The sequence below is a fragment of the Ambystoma mexicanum genome, chromosome 10 (genome assembly GCF_040938575.1).
Source record: "Ambystoma mexicanum isolate Mex_15411 chromosome 10, UKY_AmexF1_1, whole genome shotgun sequence".
In the NCBI taxonomy this organism is placed as follows: Eukaryota; Metazoa; Chordata; class Amphibia; order Caudata; family Ambystomatidae; genus Ambystoma; species Ambystoma mexicanum.
The window spans coordinates 104,716,322-104,737,963 of record NC_090932.1 but is presented as its reverse complement, the minus strand read 5'-3'; the positions used below and the strand labels follow the sequence as shown (position 1 = coordinate 104,737,963).

The 21,642-nt window shown below is 50.0% G+C and overlaps 1 protein-coding gene across 1 annotated transcript in view; it reads left to right on the top strand.

The window, feature by feature from the left end:
* The window catches only part of PPP2R2A (protein phosphatase 2 regulatory subunit Balpha), an 840,776-nt gene that overhangs the window by 248,351 nt on the left and 570,783 nt on the right, over positions 1-21,642 (top strand). The window contains exon 3 of the mRNA XM_069617587.1: positions 1,137-1,234. Within this exon, the coding sequence (XP_069473688.1) occupies positions 1,137-1,234 (98 nt within the window). The remainder of the gene's footprint in view (positions 1-1,136; positions 1,235-21,642) is intronic.

Here is a 21,642-nt window from a genome sequence, read left to right as displayed (position 1 = left end):
ACCCGAGGAGGGCTCGAACCTGTAGCCCCTGGGGGGGTCAAGGGCTGAGGCTGACGGCAGGAAAAGCATGAATGAATGAATGAATCGTATGGTGGGTGATTTGTTGCGATACTTGCCTGAACCCCCTAACTCCCTCTTAAGTTTTGGTAACTTTTATAAATGTTTGTATTACTTTGGCTTTGCCATTACTTGTTCACACAAGCACTCCGAAAGTTGGGTACACGTTTGTTGGATTAACTTGTCCCCCAACCCTTGGACCTGTTTGTTGGACCCCAGAGAGCCAACCTTCATTTTTTCCATCTTCACAAAACTGTATGGAACTTTGCTAAACAAGGCCCCATACATTTTAGGGATGGCCTTAGTGCTTATTCCAATCTGTACCTTCCTTTTCAGGGGCTAGATATGTAATTTGCCCTGCTCCAGTGATTGTGTATATGGATCTATTTTTTTGTGTTGTGATATTATTACTAGTTAGTAATTTTTCGTTATTTGGCCACAAGTAAAGAAGTACTGTTATATCCCTTTGTCTAAGTGTGTTCCTTGACTGTTCAACTATGTGCACTCATTGTGGACCCCTTGCAAGGTAACCACCTCTTTAGACTTGGCCTAGTCCACTCTCCTTGTTACCTTGATCTGGTTTGGCTACAGCTCCCAGAGTTGTCCCTGTCACAATACTAGGTTGGCCTTCTATACATCTGTCCACCATGGCAGAGTATAGAAAATCAGTCCTAGCACTACACAATAGCCTTAACGTTTTGCTTTGGCGATGCTTCTTGATTTGACTGTATTCAATTTAATGGTTAACTTAAATTGATTTGTAAGAGTGCATCAGCCGCATCCCTTTCCGTATCTGTAAGCCTCTGTACTGGCCTCTTGACCCTTTTCTCTCAGCTCAAAATGGCACAATGGGATTTGCTCCGTCAAGGCTAGTCCCTCTATTCTAAAATCTTTCATGTAGTTGCATTTACTTTCTTTCTTAAAAATGGCAACACTCCAACAAGGTGACATGTCTGGAATCTTACTGTTGAACATTCGCTACTTGTAGGAAAGCAGATTTTTATTTTGTGGAACTTTATCTTGTATCGTCCTCATTGTCTTGGTGTATACTCATGAAAGTCTTTCTTTACCCCATACAGCTGATATTATTTCAACAGTAGAATTTAATCATTCCGGAGAATTATTAGCTACAGGAGACAAAGGTGGTAGAGTTGTCATCTTTCAGCAAGAGCAAGAGGTAAGTGGCATGAATAAGTTTCATGTGTTAGTGAGAGCTTCAGAACCTAGGTTTGTTCACATGCGGAAACGGTGTGACCTTTTGGCATTGGCTAAACCAGTCATAAAATAAGCAGTGTCGTATAGCAATTTGCCATCTAATCCTGTTTTGGCACTATGTAAATTACCCTGCTCAATGAAAACGCAGCTCACCTTACATTCCTGTATTACTCTTGGGGCTCATTCTACCCTCTCTTCTCTGTTCTCAGCAAGTTCAAAGTGACTAATGCAGAAAGAGTGCAGTTGTAATATGCTCTGCAAAGTGCCAAAGGCTTGTGTGGGGGAATGCTAGCCAATAAAAGGTCTTTTTATTATGGTTGCAAACCAGAAGTAATGTGGATGATGGCTAACTATCTTTTTTGGCAAAGACCAGTATATATTAACTTTATTTTTTTATGACAGTGGTGCAATTCCATTCCTAAAATTATAGTTAATGCTTAATTACAGTATTGCTACTGCAAAACACATGGTCCCTGTTTTTCAGAAATGTTTATAGTATTTGATCTAAATCTGTCCACTATTTTCAATTTTGTTTGTAAAGGTAGATCAGATTGACGAGTGAACACTTTAGGAAATGTGCTTATCACACCGCCAAATGCATATTATGTTTATTGCGGACATAGCTTTGAGAAGCAACAGAGCACTTTATAGAGGCATACAACAATAAAGATGGATAACTGAGCGCCTTTCAGAGATGACGGCTATACGGGGGCGGTGACTTCTTGCGTGTCGGGTCGAGTGACGGGCAATATGATGGCCTAGGTGTTGAGGCAGAGGGATTCCTTGAAGTGGGTCTCGAGTTCTTTTCTGAATTATTGGAGTGTGTGGGGGCGAGTCTAATTCTGACTGGGAGGAGGTTCCATAGTCTTGTAGCGTAGGCAGAGCAGGCTTTTTTCTGGACCTTTCCTTGGCAATGGATTTGACGTCTCCTGGCTTCTGGTGGTGTGCTGTCTGCCAGAGATGAAGAGTTTCTCTGCAAGGTACCTGGTTGAAATGAGGGTGGCTGCATTATAGAGGTGATTTGTGCCTGCAGTGGGAGCCAGTGAAGGCCGATGACGGCCAGGGTGATGTGGTTGTATCTGCGTAGACCCTTAAAGAGGAGTGTGGCTGCCTGTAGGACACTTCTCAGGGGCACAAGGGAGGACGGGAGTCCTTCGAGCTGTGCATTGCCCCCATCCAGGTGGGATAGGACCAGTGCTTGAATGGTGGATCTAAAGCTGTCCAGAGTTAGGAAGGGCTCGACTTTCAGCAGGAGGGAGAGCTGATAGCAAGCTGTCTGTTTCATTAGTGATCTGTGTCTTGAAGGAGCAGTTTGTCAATGTTTAACCCGAGGGACTTGGCGCTGGAGGTGAACTTGGGTGTGAAGCTTTCAGAGTTCATGGTTTATAGCCATGTCTGTATGTCTGGATATTTGGGGGTGTTGGTGAAGAGTAGGAATTCGATATTGGAGGAGTTGAGCTTCAAGTATGCACTGGACATCCAAGACTTGATCAGCGAGAGGCAGGTTTTGAGCCCATGGATGTCCTTGATGGAGGCGACCTTTAAGTATAGCGGCGTCTCGTGGCCGTATTGTTGGATGTGGATGTGTGCGATTAGGAGGGCTTCATGTATAGATTGACGAGCACTGGGGAGAGGATGGCAAACCTGGCTCTCTGACATGCTGTTTGCCTATATCTGTGCAATTAGTGTTCAATCCATGAGCTGATCCCAAACTCCATGATATTTTCTTATCACCCTGTTTTATGCTGGCCACCCTCTGTGAGATGGCCGCAAGTTACAATAGTCCATCAAGTTTGTCCAGTTCCCACCCTGCTTTGCTGTCCACTCTGATTAGTGTATTACTTTCCTCATACATAATACACATCTAACTAGATGTATCCACAAATTAGTGATCAGTTGAATCCAGTCTGTACATCTACTGCAATATCATACACTGTAGTTAGCCTCCAGAACTTGCTTTGCTCTGTGGTTATGATTGCATTATATATTGGCACCTTTGGGAGATAGATGATCAATCCAGAGGCAAAGAACACATACCGAAAGAGCTTTCTCCAGCATGGGATCTGTCATGATCTCTGCTTCCAAAAGATCAGGACTTGCCCGACTCTCTTGGAAGCAGACCCATAACCCGGTTCCGAGTGCCAGCCAGTCCCAATTGGGACCTTTTGGACCCTGTCCTGGCGCCAGTGGCACAAGGCTCATAAAGATGCCCAGTCCCAGCGCTGGAAGCGCCGGGCTCATAATGCTTGGGTGGACTTACCTGCAGCAGACCATGCTGCTTACTTACCTGCCAGTTGAGCCCCTGATCCTCTTCTGTTTGGAACTACTTTTCCTGTTGGGTGGGGCAGGAGCCACTCCCTAGGTTCAGAACACTGGAACTCTTCTGGAAAGCAGGAACTCTTTTCTTACCTAGGCGAGGCTGTGGAAGGAGACGCCTAAGCACTACAGGAGGCTATTTAAACCACACCCGATGGATGAATCTTGCTTTGCGTTATTCTGCATTCTCTGCAGCAGAACGCTCATCGTGTCTTCTGCTTCTGATCCTGGGCCTAAGGGAACAAAGGCTTACCATCCTGGAATCCAGTCTTCAGCAGCACCTGTAAAGACAAAGAAAGAACAGGTTAGCACTACGGTCTTCAGTGGCAGCGCATCTCTTACCTGGTCCATCGGCTGTTACCAACGCCTCGCGCTGCATTCCGGCATCTGAAAGACAAAGGTTTACCTACTCTTCGCATGCTCCGCAGGTCTTCGCACTGCATTCGGGCATCTGAAAGACAAAAGCTTACTAGCTCTTCACACGCTCCGGAGGCCTTCGGCGCTGCATCCCGCATCTGAAAGACAAAAGAAGGTGCGTTTAAAGACATTGGGCAACTTATTTACTCACGTGCCATTACTCCTTCCCACGCCGAATCCAGTGGGTATTCCAGCACCCTTCAGCTTCTCTAAAGCTCCGAACTTGTACCTGCAAGATAAAAGGGACAGTTGGTGCGCATCGTGCAGCAGGCTACAAGCGCTTACTTACGTGCTTCCAGGCGCTTCTATTCCTCACGCGGGTTCGATCCTCAACTCTCATCAGCCCGCCATCCGCCATCGCCGGAACCCTGCAAAACAAGAGATATCATTACAAAAGACTTTTAAGACATTTGAAGTGCCCAGAACTTACCGTTCGTGCAGTTAACGACGGACAGCAGTCCTCTGAGTTCAAGAGTCCTGCACCCTTATCCAGTGAAGAAACTGGTTACGGCACCCTGCCCCGAGGCAGATGGAGAGCTCGGCGTTCACTTACCTAAGGTGAGGGCGTTAACCTTTGGGGTTCTACAGGAGAAGAGAAAGGGAAGAGGAGAGAGGCACCCAATAACCCCAGTTCATTAATCCCATATTTTCTATCTGCAGACATCTTGCTCTTCGAGTCAGACATACAGTGCACAGAGGTCCAGCCCAAAGAGCCAACCGTGTGTTACACATCACCTTTGAAGATACGGCATTCACCCAGTCAAGACCGGCGCCTCTGCGGGCATCAGGTGAGCGTTACAATCTGGCATGGATTCACATGCTCATGAATGTTCCCTGTCAGGCTGGGAATCCTCGGTAAAGAAAAAATCAGTTTCAGTTTTTTTTTTTGGACCGTCTTTCTACTAATAACCAATCGCTGGTCTCTGGTGTCATACTGCCCCCAGCCAATGACTGCCCTCTACCTAAGCCCCTCCTCTGGCAGCCATCTTAAGATTTTTACCGCACGTTCAAGTGTTGGGAGTCCTCGTGCTGTAGCTCTCAAGCTTTTACTGCGTTTTGCGTGTTTTCAAAGAGTTTACTCTTATATTTTTAGTTAATCGAACCTCAAGCGCAACCAACTCTACTTCCGATTAATGGGGACCAGTTTTCGGAATTTTCTACACCCCTCAAGGGCACCTTTTCATCCTGTTTTCCACTTCTCTGAGGATTCCAGAAGTTCTTTGAGGCCTACCCTGCGTGGATATGGCCCAGGACAAAGGAAGCATGACGCCTGTTGGATCAAGCTGTTCAGTAGCTGCCCTGGATGCAGGCTTCAGAATGTCTTTAAGGAAGATGAGCACTCTTGGTGCCTCTACTGCCTTCACGACGACAAATCGCACGTGGAGAAGGATTGTGCGTTTTGTAAAAACATGTCCGAACAGACAATGAAGGATCGTCGTATTCAACTCACCAACCCGCTGGAGGGGAAGAGCCCAGCAGCGGGTGAGAAGAAATCTGAGCGGTCTTCTAAGACCTTTGAGGGCTCTCCGGCGATGGTGGGGGCCCAACAGAAGGCAAAGCACTGCAAGTCCGCGGGCACCGGGCGCCCCGATCTGTCGGGCTCCTCGGCTGCTAGGCAGGGCGCATTATCACCGACGCCATCAACCACGAGCCAACGCTCTGGCTCGGGGAAGAGGAAGTCTGAGAACCCGGGCAAGCTTCGGGAGAAGCCCAGGTCGATCCCGACGGAGACAGCCGAGGGGGAGCGAGGCAGTGACCCACCCCCCAAGGTGAAGGCCTAAGGCACGCCCAAGGTCGTGAAGGCCCTGATTCACGGGCTAAGGCCTCGATTGAGGGAGTTGTGACGGCCCCGACGAAACCTACGGATGCTTCCCCAGTGGAGACGACTTCAGGGGCTAGAGTTTCCCTGCGACCTCGGAGGGAATCATCTTTTCAGCCTATCGAGGACCTCTGTGAAAACCCCCAGCAGGAGAAAGGGGGGGGAGGGGAGGGGTGGGGGGGTGTGGCACAGTAGCTGTAACAGACATGGATACCACCTCTGAGGCTGAGTTGGCAAGTGTCCAAAGGATCCTGGACAAGAAGTTCAAGGAATCCAAGGCCCACAGGAAGGATCCCGACTAGGCCGATGAGGAGAGCAACAGGGGGGCCGACGAGGAAGATGGGGCCGTGGAGGACCCCACACCCCAACCGCCGGTGCCCATACGACAGGACAATTCAGGTCCTATCTTGATGGCTATGCAAAACCTGTGCACTGAGATGAGGACAAGGATGCCCTTATCGTAACCCCCCCCCCCCACTGAGGACCCAGCGGGGCCTGGTCCATTGGGGAGCCCACCGAAAAAGTGGAGAAGAGTCCATCCTCCCCCCAACCCTCTCCAGCCTTCACCCCCATCCCCTCCTCCGAGGGATGAGACGAACGGAGACGGCAACGACTGTGGCGACGAGGGAATGGACCTCCCTTCGCCACCTCCCCGGCTTTCGTCAGATGGGCGACAGCGTTTGCCTTCACTGGCGCTTTTGGCTCAAGGCAACCGACTTCCAAGACGTGCAGACAAGGGTTCTGGATATGCCCTTAGACGGGGAACAACCTGTTCAGCAAGACAGTGGACGAGTCACTACAGGCCATCAAGGCGGACACCGAGACGGCTCGGGCCTTGGGTGTTCAACAATGGCGGCCGTCCTTTCGGAACTCTGGAGGCAAGCAAGGTGCCTCCAAAGGCTTCGGCAGCGGTGCCTCGTACCGCCAAGCGGCCCGCTCCTCGTCACAGGAGGCCTACAGAGGACGCAGCAAGACAGGAGGATCTTGTTGTCGGCAAGGCTGCGACGAAACAGGATTGAACCGGCCGTGGCGTCGGGCCCACACCTGAGCACCCCGGTGAGAGGCCAGTTGGCGAAATTCATCAGCGTGTGGGAGTCCATCTCCAGTGACAGTTGGGTGCTGGATGCCCTGGCCTGCGGGCACACTTTGGAATTTCAAGAGGTGTCCCCGTATTCCACCCGTGGCCAAGAAGGAAAACCATGTCACTCAACTGCTGCTGGAGGTACGGGCGATGCTAGGAAAGGGAGCCATCAAGCTCGTCCCAAAGAGGCTCTTGGGCTCCGGAGTGTACTCGCGATACTTCCTCGTCCGGAAGAAGACAGTCGGTTGGCGACCCATCCTGGACCTAAGTCTAAACAAGTACATGAAGTCCCAGAAGGTCCGGATGATCACCCTCCAGCACGTGGTGGGACAGCTGGAGGAATGCGACTTCCTATCGTTGCTAGACTTGGAGGATGCCTACTTCCACATCCCCATTCTAAAAGGACATTGAAAATTCCTGCGATTTGTGGTCCAAGGACTCCTCTATCAGTTCAAGGCCCTTCCCTTCGGTTTGAAGTCGGCGCCCAGGGTGTTCATGTGCCTAGCACCAGTGGCGGCCTCGCTATGCCTGCAGGGCATCCACGTCTACCCCTACCTGAACGATTAGCTCATCCGAGCAAAGTCAAGGGAACTCGCCGTCGATCACACAGTGAAGACCGTCCAACTGCTCACAGATCTGGGATTCTCGATCAATTACGCGAAATCCCACTTGGTACCGTCACCCTGTTTCTGGGGGCCAGGCTCGACAGTGGTGAGATTGGCTCCGCCGTCGGAGGAAAGGACAAAGGCAATCCTGGGCAAGGTACAACGGCTGACGTGGCAAGGGTGAGGTCCATCAAGTCCCTACTTGGCATGATGTCCTCGTGCGCCTATGCATACTGCCGATGCGACCACTGTAGGAGTTCCTCCACGCCCGTTGGATGCAAGCGGCGGGCAGCTTCAAAGACAGGATCTCACTCAAGACTTTCCGCCAAGCGATCCGGTGGTGGGGCACCCACGCACATCTGGCGGGCATGGACTTCCAGACCCCGGCACATCAGGAAATGGTGACAACGGATGCCTGCCTGGAGGGATGGGGAGCGCACACCAGAGATCTCCACGCCAGAGGCCTTTGGTTCCCGGAAGAGAGGTCACTACACATAAATGTCCTGGAGCTCCAGCCGTGTTCTAGGCCCTCGCGTCGTTTCTTCCGCCCCCTCAAGGGCAAGGTGGTAAAGGTCTTCACCGACACCACCACCACAATGTTCTACATCCGGAAGCAGGGGCGCACCAGATCTCCAGTCCTATCCAAGGAAGCACAGAATCTGTGGCACTTGGCCGTCGCCCAAGGGATGTTTCTGGTACCCTTCCATCTAGCAGGAATCAAGAACACCATCGCAGACTCACTCAGCAGGGAGATGCGCTTGTGCCACGAGTGGGAGTTGCGGCAGGATCAAGTGGATCTCCTTTTCAGACGATGGGGCAGTCCCCAGATGGACCGATTTGCGACGAATGCCAAATGTCAGAGGTTCACCAGCAGGTTTCCCCAGCCAGGGAGCATGGGCGATGCCTTCTCATTCCCCTGGGACGGCCTGTTCCTGTATGTGGTCCAGCCGTTGCTGCTGCAACTCATCAGTCAACTCAGACGGTGCCGGTGCAGGATGATCCTCGTCACGCCGGCGTCGCCGAGGCAGATTTGGTTCCCGGACCTTATGGACAGGTCAGCGTACCCCATCCCCCAGTCAAACTGCCGTCGGACGCAGATCTTCTCGCCAGAGGAGGCGCCATCCTCCACCATGACCCGGGGTCGCTGAACCTGCAGGCCTGGCTTCTGCAGCACTAGAGTTTGGAGGGTACGATATCCCGGCGGACTGCAAGGAGGTGCTTGCAAAGGCCCGGGCGTCCTCGACTCTCAAGTGTTATGGACAAAAAAGTAAGAGGTTCTCTGTCTGGTGCCGTGCACAGAAGAGCCAATTCGACCAGAGCGATCGTTGCTACCACGGTGGTGTTGTCTGGTGTTCCCCTGCTAGACATCTGCAGGGCTGCTACGTGGAGGTCGACGCACACCTTCACGAGATTCTACTGCGTCGACCGGGATTCCAGGGAGGAGTCCAGAGTCGGCCAGGCAGTGCTGCGCAACCTGTTTGCCTGAAGGTGGGCCTGGTGAGGAGATGAGATGCTTAATGTTGAGCCTTGTCACCTGCCGTGGTTGTGCATGTGTGTACTGCTATGTATTCTTGTATTCATGAGCATGTGAATCCATGCAAGACCCCATGCAGGAGAAGGAACAAGCTACTTACCTGTAACTGTTGTTCTCCAGCATGGGTCTGGCATGGATTCACATGCGAACCCTCCCTCCTACCCCTCTGCGGCTCTTCTCTTGGCCCTACTGCCACTTTACCTGCTACCAAATCTGAAGATGGCTGCCAGAGGAGGGGCTTAGGTAGAGGGCAGTCATTGGCTGGGGGCAGTATGACCCAGAGACCAGTGATTGGTTATTAGTAGAAAGACAGTTCAGAAACGAAACTGATTTTTCTTTACCGAGGATTCCCAGCCTGACGACAGGGAATATTCATGAGCATGTGAATGCCAGACCCATGCTGGAGAACAACAGTTACAGGTAAGTAACTTGTTCTGTCTGCATTTCAATCAAACCCGTTGCATCTCTGCCCAGCCATCATCCTTTGGAAGTGGTGTCTCAGACAGTCGCTAATGACACCCCGCCCCCCCCACCGTCCGTCTGCCCGCGCCCCCCTCCCTAACCCTATCCTCACCCCCCTTCGCCACCCTCACTCACCTCCAGGTCCTGGAAATCGTTTTGTTTAATCATGGACATGCAACTTCTTTTTAAGCAAATTCTGTATTGTGCAAAGCCGGATTCCCTTAAAAAAAAAACAATCATCTGCACCTCAGATGGCGGCTCAGAGTGCTAATGGCGAACAATACCACTTTCATGTGTGCGCAGGACTTGAATGCTGCCCTATGACCCGGCTCAGCCCCGAAAGTGGTATTTAAATCTATATTGAAAACAGTTAATATCAATAACAGCCAAGCACCATCTTGGCCACCAGAAGTTGACAATTACCCTAGCTATTGATGCACCAATTACTTATTTTAGTCTCAGGCTATGACTGTCCTTTAACAGTATGAACCTTTTGATAAATGCAACTTCTGAACTTCTTACACAGCAAATGATGGGTCAAGCATACAATATATGGAACATTGCCCTGTGCAACACAGACTGCTCCCAGCTGCACCGAGCCTTGCATTGAAAACTGTCAGCCTTTTTATCGTATTTGTCCATTCTTTCATCTAACCTTTACATTTTAGACACATCTTACTAATGTCTTCAGCGGTACACAAAAATGGTTTATTGGTGCTCATTTTATCTATTGGGTACAAACAATGTCTGACATTAAAAATATTAGCACAACATTGCTAATCAAATATGTTTGCTAATCAAGAACATTTTAATTAGTAAACTAATCAATTTTGGAACACTAATTTGCCTTGCTAACTAGCTACACAGTTGGTAGAAATGATCATGAAACTGCAACATAGGGACATTTGCACATCACAAATGAGATGCAGGTTTGGAGCTCGGAAATGCAAGGTTTAGCGCTAGGAATTTGGGTACAATGAGCTGAAGAATTTACATTTACAAAGAAAGTATGCCATGGTTACTACTAGCTGATGGCAACTAATTGGTGGTTTTGTTCAAATCTTTCTGTAAATTATAAGGCCATCAAAGATTAGAGCTTACATAATGCCTTAAGAAAAATAGTACAGTAAAATAAAAGCAGTGTATTTCTGTAGTGCAAATAAATGGTTTTGTCAGGTTACATTTTGTTTGTTTATAAAGAGACTGGTAATACTAGGTATGCAGTAAGCTAGTTGGGCCCTTTTGGATAGCCATTGCAGTTCCATTATCTCATAGATATTTTACGTTGTGTATTTTGGTACTGTAGCATGCAAGGTGAAGAATTGGATGCTTTGCTTCTGCTAGTCGTCTTTTCAACTGTGTGAATTGTCACTTATTGGTGGGACTAACTTCATTTGTGCTGTACATAGTTCATGGAAAACATACTGTGCATTCAAGTCCATCTGTATGCCAACTATTCTTGTGCATTGTCATTGCACCTTCATAACCTCCTTTCGTTTTTGATCTGTTAGGGTACGGAACATGATTTAACTACTTTACTAGGCTGAAGCTTTGATACTCTTGCTGTTTTCCTTAGCTGCGAGTGCTGGGGTAGGAAGTACTGGGACACTGCGGGTTTGACGAGTCTGCTAGTTTTTAGTTTCTCAGCAATGGTCCCCCTTGCTCTGCCATTTTTTTCATTTTGTTAAAATGACATTCAATTTGCCATTCTTTTATCAAAGGTTTGTATAGCAACAAAGCCTTCTTTCTAGCTGAATTTCAAATCTCCTGATATGCTCCCACTGATTAGTGAATTGTTGTCTCCAAGATGCGGTCATGATATACCTGGCAAATGCTGGACACATTTTGTAAAAGAGCTTTAGAGTTTGTTGCTGGATTCTCTGTTCTCGCATTGGTTTTGATTTTACTTGTCAATGTGGCTAAAGACAATTCATGCATTTTAGTCTCATTTAAGCAAAAGTAGCCACAATGTTTTAACTGAGTGCTATAGAAGTATATTACATGAATACACTAAAGGCACTTTAATAACCCGGGGCTTGAAAATATTTACTCTGTTTTCCATGGTTTACATTTGGTGTATACCCATCTTCTTGTTGTATTCCATGTAAACATCCTGAAGTTTAGTGGTGATATACGAAACCCAAGCCCAGTTTGTACTTGAAAGTGGGCCCAGGCCACCTGGAAAAGGTCCTTCGTAGGGCTGGGCGATAGTCATTGCGATATTTCTGGGCTGAATGGCAATATACAATATTTCTCTATTGTTTGTGGGTTAAATGCTCAGTTGTAAGCCGCCAACTACACGTGAGATGTCACAAACGCCTTCATTAGATATTGATCAAAACAAAGTGCAAATACAGGGTTCCTATTCCTGTTTGAGAATACACACAGCTGTGTAAATATCAAAATGTAAACAAAAAAATGGTAGTATATAATGTATATATCTCAATGTTAACAATAGTCTCCTATATAGTTTTTGAAAATATATCGATATAGCTCAAACTCTATACATCACCCAGCCCTGGACCTTTGTCCTGGCTGTTGTGGTCTGCCGTGCTGATCCTTCCCCACTTTTTGCAACCCGCATTGGAGTACTAAAAAATGGACTAGCCATAATTCATCCATGCATCCTAGGAGACCTCTGCAGTGGTGCTCCCTAGGCCTTCCTCGCACCAATCTTCAGTCTGGGCACTCTTCCATTAGGCCAGCTGATCCTCTTCTGGTGGGTCTTGAGCCTGTGTGCTGTCCATCTTCAAGGCCCGCCTGAACGTGATTGCATTCCTTATTGGGTTGGTTCACTGTGCAGCCATTCAATCCAAGTCCTCTGTTATGGAACCTGGGACAATATAACTTCTAGTAGGGTCGCCAAGATTCCCTCAGCTTGGGGTTTTCTGCCACTTTCACATACAGGGCCTGCAAGTAAGATTGCTTACCCAGGGGTTGAAGTTAAGATTTCCTGAGCAGGAGCTATAACTTGCTTCTGGGTATCGGCCATCACCTTTTAGGCAGGAGCTACTCCTAGAGTAATCGGAGCTAGTACATAGCGTACCGCAAATCTAACTTTTATGTGAGATGCAAACTGTAACATTTTGTCCCTATAAGGAACTTATGGTGGTAACGAGTAAGACAGACGCAAGTGATCACAGTTAAAGGGTGTTTATTGAACAATGAACGCATAATCTAAACTTAAATCTAAGATGGAAGCAAGCGTCCACCCTCAAATGAAAAATAAGGCAGTCCCAGTGTGGTGTGTTAAATAAAAGGGCCTATACTAAGAAACCTATTGCCAAACCTCACAACTAATACAATTAAGGTCTGGTATAGTTTTCAAGAAAAGAAAGTATTCTCAAATAATGTCAGGTTGCAGTAGCCTGGGTCTCCCTTACCCACGTTTTCAGCACAGGGTAAGGTGGGATCGTAGAGCACAACACACTCGACAGTTCAGCTTGCAGTTATCAGGGCCGTTGATGGCCAAGTCTCTTAACTTGAAAGTCGCTTGCCTTCTGGGGTCTGATGTGTTCAGCTAATAAAACTAAGGTTCATTCAATCAAATGAATGTTCTTTAGGGCGATAATGGTTCGCCTCTGGGTCCCCCTCCTCTGGGCGCTGACCCCTTTATCATATTCCTCAATTTACATATCTGTTCTTTTCCAAATGAGTTTTGGATGATAGCTTCCCCCCTGGAACTCCCTCGTTTGACCTCGGACCTCTCGACAGCCAGTTCTTGGGTGATAGCTTCACCCCCGGATCTCCCTCTGTTTGGCTCGCACCCCTCTTAATCTCAGCCTCCCTCCTCTAGGTTCACTATGGCTTTCTCTTCGCTTTAGCAGGATTTCAGTTCTTAGTTTCTCTATCTTTTCAAACAGTTCATGGTGGACATCCTTCGGCCGGGTTTACATCCCTCAACACTGTTTATTGGGACTTTAGACTTTGCACCTATCACTGGCACCCTTTGGTGGGGTTCACTATTTCCGTCTTTTACTCTCTTTAATGTTGGTGGGATTTGCTTCCCCTTTTTCCTCACTGCAGGATTCATTTCCCTTTCTTTCACACGGTTTGTAGATCAAAGTCTTTCGATTGTATGGGGGTTTTGCTTGACCCTCAGTATGACAACTTTAACCTATTTCGGTGGCCCTTTTATGGCCCTCTGGTTACTCCTACGTTCCGTCCCCTTTCCTCCATACTTACGGACATCTCTCCGTCCTGTGGGACGGGACCGGAGCACTTTGTAAAAAACATCCACATTTTTTTCAAAAATTTGTCCCTCTTTCCTGCGCGGGGCCCGGCACGTGGCCGTAACCCCGCCCACCTTTGCTCCGCCCCACGCATCGCCCCACGCATCGCCCATCAGTCCTTTTCTCCACACAATCTGGGCCGGACGCACTTGCATCCTTGGAAGATTTTCTTCCCTTTTTCCCCTCTCTGGATCTCGCTAGCATTCGTTTACTAGTCTGTCTTTTAAACTAGATTTTCCAGACTGTTCATCATGTCACCGTCGCTTCGCGATGGCGGATCCCCATCCTCTTTGCTTAGTGTTTGGGTCCGGAACACCGTTGGGACTCCTGTTTTTACTGTGACTCCCTTTCGGTCCGGGTGCTTCAACGTCGGTTGGAGCGGTGGTAGATGGTGTTCGGACGGACTCCTCCTTCGCATTTTCAGGCGTTCCTCGAAGAGAAGAAAAAACGCCCGGTAAGTTCTTTACCTTTCAGAGCACCCCGGCCGGGGGATACATTTCCGGGTTCCTCTCGAGCCGGGAGGGGCCTTGATCGCTCTGTTACCGGGGTTCGCCCTGAGGTGCCTGTCGGGCCTAATAATTCTACCAGTGTTTTCTCCGAGGGTCTCCGTAAGGGCCTGTGAACACCGGAGTACGCTCCGAGGCCCCTCCTGTGGGGGCTGCTTGTAGACCCAGTTCTACTGAGTCGTGGGGTACCGGAGCTTGCTCTGAGGCCGCTCTTTCAGCTTCCCTCAAAAACAAAACCGGGGTGCGCCCCGAGGTCTTGGCTGGGCTTGAGGTTACCGAACGGATGTTCGAGGCCCGTGCTGTTAAGGCTTCTATCGGGCCTAGGTCCGATGTCCCTCGTACAGAGGCTAAGGATACCAACAGTTCTCATGGGCTGGGTAAGGCCCTGTCGGTGACAGCGCACTGTTCCCGCTCTAGTGGTGACACCAGATCTGTTGAGGGGGCAAAGAAGAAAGTTTCTTCTTTTACCGGCAGTGCCGAGGCCCTTTCTTCGAAGGCTCAGTTGGCGTTTGGTATGTCGCAGAAACATTCCAGGCCTCATAGTACTGGCTCTGCCGAGGTCCCTTACGTTAAGGCTAATATTAAGATCCCTGACCCATCGACGGGGACCTCTCCCTCACTGCCTCACTTCCTCACGTGCCGCAGTTCCCCTCAGATGAGGACAAAATGGCGGCCGTTCCCGCCACGACCACGGTGGCCATTTTAGGTACTACCCCTACAACTACGCCATTAGCCCCTGGTGTAGGGTTCGGTCCTTCCAGTGAACCTAAGGTCCCTTGTGCGCATCCTTACCGGCCGGTTTATGATTGGTACGCCAGGATGCCTCTTCCGAACAATGTTTTGTTGCCCACGGGGGCGGCTCCCTTGATTTATGTGGATTCGTCGGTGGAGGGGCCGATGTGGCATTTTTCTCCGTTACGTCCCTGGATTTGTCCACCTCATGAGAGGCCTCCTCAGGTTCCGAAACAAACTCCTGAGGACTCTTTTTTTTCGGTAAATTTCAAGCGCTTATGCGCACCGACCCCATGAGGGAATATTTCAAAGGGCTTTTCAAGGAGATATGTCCACCCGCGCCTCCGGCTCCACCCGTTCCGACGGTGGTTCCGCCGGCGCCTCCCTTGCCCGTGGTGCCTCCCCCCCTGCGCTTCCGCCTGTGCCACCATTGTCCCCAGTGTACAAGACAGTGCCTGACACGGCTCAGCAGGATCCTGACCTGTCAGATGACCCTCAAGGCGATCAGGACAACAAGGACCTTCCCTGCTCTATCAGAGCTTTCCATGACCGGGTGCTGGACATGAGTTTCTTAGATGTTCCGGTGCCCGAGGCACCTACTCCGCAGGAGGGCGTGCTTTCTGGGGCGTTCACCTTGTCTCCTTTGGAGCGTACCAGCCTGTTCTTGCAGAAGGACGTTCTGGCCGAGGTCCGCCTCCCTCCTCCACAGTGGTGGCTGCGGCTACGTTGCAATCCAGGCCTGCAGCATCCTCCTCCGCGACAGCTACTCGGGTCTTAGAGGGGGGGGGGGGGGGGGGGTGGGTAGGGGGGGCAGGGGGGTTAAAGAGGACAAGCTCCTGGAATCCCTACGGAGGAAAATCTTTGCCAATTCGGCCTTACAGCTCAGGCAGGCCAATGCAGAATTGATTTTGGCGGGAGCTAACATGCGGATATGGAGAGGTCTGTCGGAGTTCGAGGAGCACATTCCGGTCGAGGATGGAGGATTTCAGAGGAGGCCTTTACGATGCCACGCTCTTGGCCCAGGATCTCCTGGATGCTGCGGCTCATCACGTAGACACCTCGGCTCGGGGTCTGATGCTTGGGGTTGATGCCTCGCGGCAAACGTGGCTGCATGGCACTAATTTCTCGAAGAAGGTGCAAGACAAGGTTCTGGACCTTCCATTTGATGGTAAGGAGCTTTTTCACTCTTCTGATGTAGAGCTCACCAAAACCAAAGATAGCACTCGGGCGGCTAAATCATTGTCTGTTCTGGTTAAAGCTCCCTTCGAGTCTCAAAGGCCGTTGTCGCAAGGTCGACCTTCCTCTGGTTTTAAGGGCTTCCTCAACCGCAAATCTCGCAGGGTGGATACTCCTGCGGGGAATAACCGCCGTAGACAACAGCGTACGCAGGTTTTCTCCCGCTCTTCAGCCGCCTCCTCAGGTTCAGGTGGCACCGCCACTGATGAGCCTGCCAAATGAGGGTTTTCCGCGCTCGCACGAGACACCGGTGGGAGGACGCATTGCGTCTCATTGGGAGGCGTGGCAGACCATCACAGAAGACAGGTGGGTCTTGTCAGTCGCTCGAGCGGGCTTCCGCTTACCTTTACCCCCTACCCCACCCCTCAACCCTCCTTTTCAGCTTTCGGGCTCACCCTCCCTCAAGGCCGAGGTTCAGAAACTTCTGCACTTCAGAGCTGTGGAACCTGTTCCCCTTGGGGGGAGCAAGGGGAGGGCTTCTACTCCTGGCTGTTTACGGTGCCCAAACCCAACCAGGCTGGCCTGCGCACCATCCTAGACCTTTCCCAGTTCTATCTTTTCCTACCCCAAGAGAAATTCAAGATGATCACGCCCAGCCAGATACGCTCCTCCTTGCAGATGGGCGATTGGCTCAGCGTTGTGGATCTTCAGGACACGTACATGCATATCCTGATTTGGAACCCACAAAGGAGATATCTCCGCTTCTCTTTGGGACAGGAGCACTTCCAGTTTCGAGTGCTTCCTTTTGGCCTCAGCTCGGCGCCGCGTGTCTTCACGAAGATGTCGGTGATTGCGGCCTAACTTCGTCTACAGGGTATCCTTGAGTATCCGTATTTGGACGACTGGCTCTTATGCCGGGGTGCGCCCCGAGGCCTTGGTGGGGCTTGGTGCTACCGAACGGATGTTCGAGGACCACGTGAGTAAGGCTGTTACCGGACCTGGGTCTGAGGTCCCTCGTACAAAGGCTAAAGCTACCAACATTTCTGAGGGTCTGGCAAGGCCTTATCGGTGAAGGTTGTTTCTCACCGTTCCTGCTCTTGCGGCGACACCAGATCTGTTGAGGGGGCAAAGAAGGAAAATTCTTCTTTTACCGGCAGCGCCGAGGTCCTTCCGTAGAAGGCTAATTTGGCGGTTGGTATGTCGCAGAAACATTCCAGGCCTAGTACCGGCTCTGCCGAGGTTCCTTATGTTAAGGCTGAAGTTAAGACACCTGATCCATCGACAGGGACCCCTGCCTCACTTCCTCACGTGCCGCAGTTCCCCTCAGGTGATGACAAAATGGAGCCCGTTCCCGCCACGACCGCGGCGGCCATTTTGAACGCTACCCCTACAGCTGCGCCATCGGCCTCAGGTGAAGGGCTGGTTTCTCGGCCTTGTGCGTGTCCTTATCGGTCAGTTTATGACCAGAATGCTCGGATACCCCTTCCGCACAATGTTTTGTTGCCTGCGGGGTGGGCACCTTTGGTTGATCTGTCCATCCAGATATAGGAGTGGGCCATGCTTCATGACGTCTGGCTGCTTGCAGTGCACATCCCGGGCCAGCCGAATGTCACAGCGGATGCCCTCAGCCGGCGGACAGTGGTCCACTACGAGTGGGAGTTGAAGGCGGAGGTCCTCTCATGGACTTTCTTGCGTTGGGGCACACCGGAGGTGGACCTCTTTGCTACGGTGGTAAACAAGAAGCTTCCTCAGTATGCCTCCAGAGGGGGGCTGAGAGCCTCCTCTGGGGGACGCTCTCGAGATTCCATGGCACAACATGAGAGCTTATGCCTTCCCGCCTCTAGTTCATCGAGCAATTGGGAAGCGAAAGAAATGTGAACTGTTCCCTTCTGCTCATGACTCGTGGTGGCCGGCCAGTTTTTGGTTCTCAGAACTTCAACAACTGTTGGTGTTTCCGCTGATCAGGTTACCAGTAACCCCAGATCTTGTTCATCAAGGGGAACAGCAGATGTGGAACCCCTCCTCACAATCGCTCGCTCAAGTCTTAGAGCATTTTAACTTGTCTACGGATAACATGCGTATTATCCAGGCAGCCAGGGAACCCTCGACCAGATCCCAATACAGGAGTAAATGGCTCTGGTTCTGTCGTGGGTTTTTTGGAAAAGCAATTTGATTCAAGGGTGGCTTCGATTTACACGGTGCTGTCCTTCGTGTCCTCCCTAGCAGAGTCGGGTGTTTACGTTCTGTCATGCAGAACTTACCTTTCAGCGGTTTCCGCTTATCTTGCTATAGACCAATGCTCTTCGCCGAGTAACCCAGTGGTTAAGAGGCATTTTGCAGGCTTGACATGCCTCTACCCTCCGTTGCGTAGTCGGCACCTGCTTGGGGACCTAAATGTAGTCTTGACGGCGCTGTGCCATAAACCCTTTGAGTCAATGGCTACGGTTGATCTCAAGTACGTGTCCTGGAAAGTGTCCTTTCTGGTAGCGGTTACGTCAGTGAGGAGAGTGAGTGAGCTCCAGGCATTGTCGGTGGAGCACCCTTTCTTGATCTTTCACAAGGACAAGGTAGTCCTTCGGACGAACCCAGCTTTCCTACCAAGGGTAGTGATCGAATTCCATCTGAATCAGTTGATTTCCCTTCCGTTCTTTTTTCCGAACCCTGCCTCGGAGGCGGAAAGGGTTCTACACTGCCTGGATATCCGAAGTGTTCTTAGGTTCTACCTGGACAGGACTTCCGAGCTTCGGAGCTCTTCCCAACTGTTTGTGACCTTCGGTAAGCCTCAGGGCAGGCTGCCGTCTAAGGCATCTATTTCCGGATGGATTACCGCCTGTATCACGGAATCTTTCACCGTCCAAAAGCTGAAACCACCTAAAGGTATCCATGCACACCAGGTGCGATGCGAGGCATCCGCGGTTGCTTTTCAGAAGTATGTTCCCTGGGAGTCCATCGCTAAAGCGGCTACTTGGGCCTCCCCATCTGCTTTCTGTAAGCATTACTGCCTCGATATGAGCTCTAGAGCTGACGCTCAGTTCGGCCAGGCTGTGCTGAAGAACCTGTTTCAGTGAGGGGCATTTCCATCCACCCATAGTTCCTGTAAGGAGTGCTTGGGGAATCTCCCATAGGTATGGAGGAAAGGGGACGGGACGTTGGAGTATTACCAGGTTACTCACCGTAGTGACCACCTTACTCCCAGTCCATAGTCCCCTTTCCTCCATACGCCCGCCGTCCCCTCTAATAAGGTTCCTCTGTTATTGCTAATGGGTCTTTGACCCTGCGATAGAAAAGGACTGTGGGCGATGCACGGGGCGGAGCCAAGGTGGGCGGGGTTACGGCCACGTGGCGGGCCCCGCACAGGAAAGAGTGACACATTTTTTAAAACAATTTGGGTGCTTTTTACAAAGTGCTCCGGTCCCATCCCACAGGACGGAGAGATGTCAATAAGTATCGAGGAAAGGGGACTATGGACTAGGAGTAAGGTGGTCACTAAGGTGAGTAACCTGGTAAATCTGTAGTTTCTCAGAGTACTTTGTCTCAGATGGGATCGATCATAGTCTCTTGAGTTAGCACCCACGTGGTGCTGGTCTCCCTTGACAGCCGTTATCCCCTTAACACTTTTACAGTTCTTCCATAGTCCACTCAACACAGCAGGGTTCTCATTGGTTCTCCCCTCGACTACCCGGCTGTGATGAACCACTTGGCTTTCCGCTTCATTTGAGTTAAGGCTTGTACCATGGGCGCAGGAGCTTCCTTCGCTCTTGCTTATCGGCGTAGGCTTGCCTGTGTACCGTTGACATCTGCTGCAAGACACTTGTGCTTTTGTTCAGTTTTAGGCTCTTCCACAAAGGTTTTGTGGGTCTGGGACAAAAAGAGCACAGTCCCTTCTCTCCTCGTCACCCTCTCGACTCCTGCCTTTCTCCTTCTCTTGAACTGCCATGCCTGACTAGCCATCTTGTAGTGCTGTCTGCCGTGCTCGCCTTTCTCGTACTGTGCTCTTGCTCCACCTTTTATCCCTGTGGGGAAAAGGCGGGCCGTCTGGTGTATGTGATTCAGGTTAATTGCCTGACTTTGCCCAACCCTTGTGATGGGACATGTCGGGTAAACAGTCTTATTACAAGTCTGTTTTCTACATCAGGGAAAAGTGTTGGTGTCGGAAAAGGGGCGCAGTAGAGTTTCTACATGTTCTATGTGGTAGCATAAGGGATATGGTGTTTTCGGGAATTAGTCTACATATTGGAAAGGGAAGGGGTTGGACTGTCCCGTATCTTACGGGACTGGATAGGGAAGGTTTGTGGAATGGATGAGAATGACCAGGATAGGGAACAGAACATAGTGGATTGTGGGAATAGTAGAGTTCCGTCCTAGTAGATTGTTTTCGGGACAAAATAACTAGAGGAATGTGGAAAGGAATGCCCAGGGTTGTTTGGATAAGATGCAAGCGGGTTAGAGATCTTCAAGGATGGGCTTTGTACGGAAGGTTTATTGGATCTGGGTAGGAGAGATTTAATGGGAAGGGGCAGGCAGATGTATTGTAACCTACAAAGGCCTCGGGGTTCTCAGCTTTCATTTCCCCTCGGTACAGTACCGCGCCTCACCTTCGATATCCTCCCAAGCATATCCCTGGTCTCCCTCACCCAGGAGATCCTCCCCCACTGGTTCACTCCCAGGAACTAGATCCAACAGCAATGGTCGTGGCCTGGCCATCTGGATAAGGGATTCCTGAGCTCTGCTTGAAATGTCTTCTGGTGTCTCTAATCATTTATTTACATTCCCATATGCAGAAAGTTAATTCAACATAGCTTTAGTTGGAGGGTACCAGTTTGCCTCTGGAGCAAATGTTGCTCCTTGTAGCTGTTGGTGCTAAGCTAACGAGGCCCTCCTTGTCTAGGAGCAGGAGCTGAATAGCTCCATCAATTTCCAACCCTGCTTACCTTTTCACAAGTGAACTATTGGTCTTTCTTCTGTTGAATCCAATGGACAAACTTTCTGAACTCAAACTCCATAAAAGAATCTTGGATATTTACTCACGAATAAACAGACTTACTTTTCTTTGGGTCATGGAGTTTTTAAAGCATTCACTGCATTTGTAATAGTCTTGCCTGTGATTGTTGTAGGTTATGTTGATTGATTTATATAGCTGCCATTTGCCTGGTCTCTAGGCACTCCTGTGGCGCTGTAAGAAAAGTGGGTAGGGTGGAAGAGGGAGAGATGGAAAGGAGAGTTTGTTCTCTGTTTGTGTGCAGAATCGGGAGAAACTGGCATCTGTGCGTGAGTTTTCTAGGTACGCTTTGTGCACTGTTTGTTGTGTCCGTGAGGGATGCATCCCGAGTTGTTTGTAGGTAGGTGTTGGGTTTGTAGTATAATTAGAGACTGTTGTGCGGCTTGGAAGTTTTTGGTGGGATGTTTCACTACAACTTTAAGCTTGTGTAGCACGTGAGACGTATGAGGGTGTGGCAAAGGGGGGGATGGTTAATTGGTTTTGGTTGATCT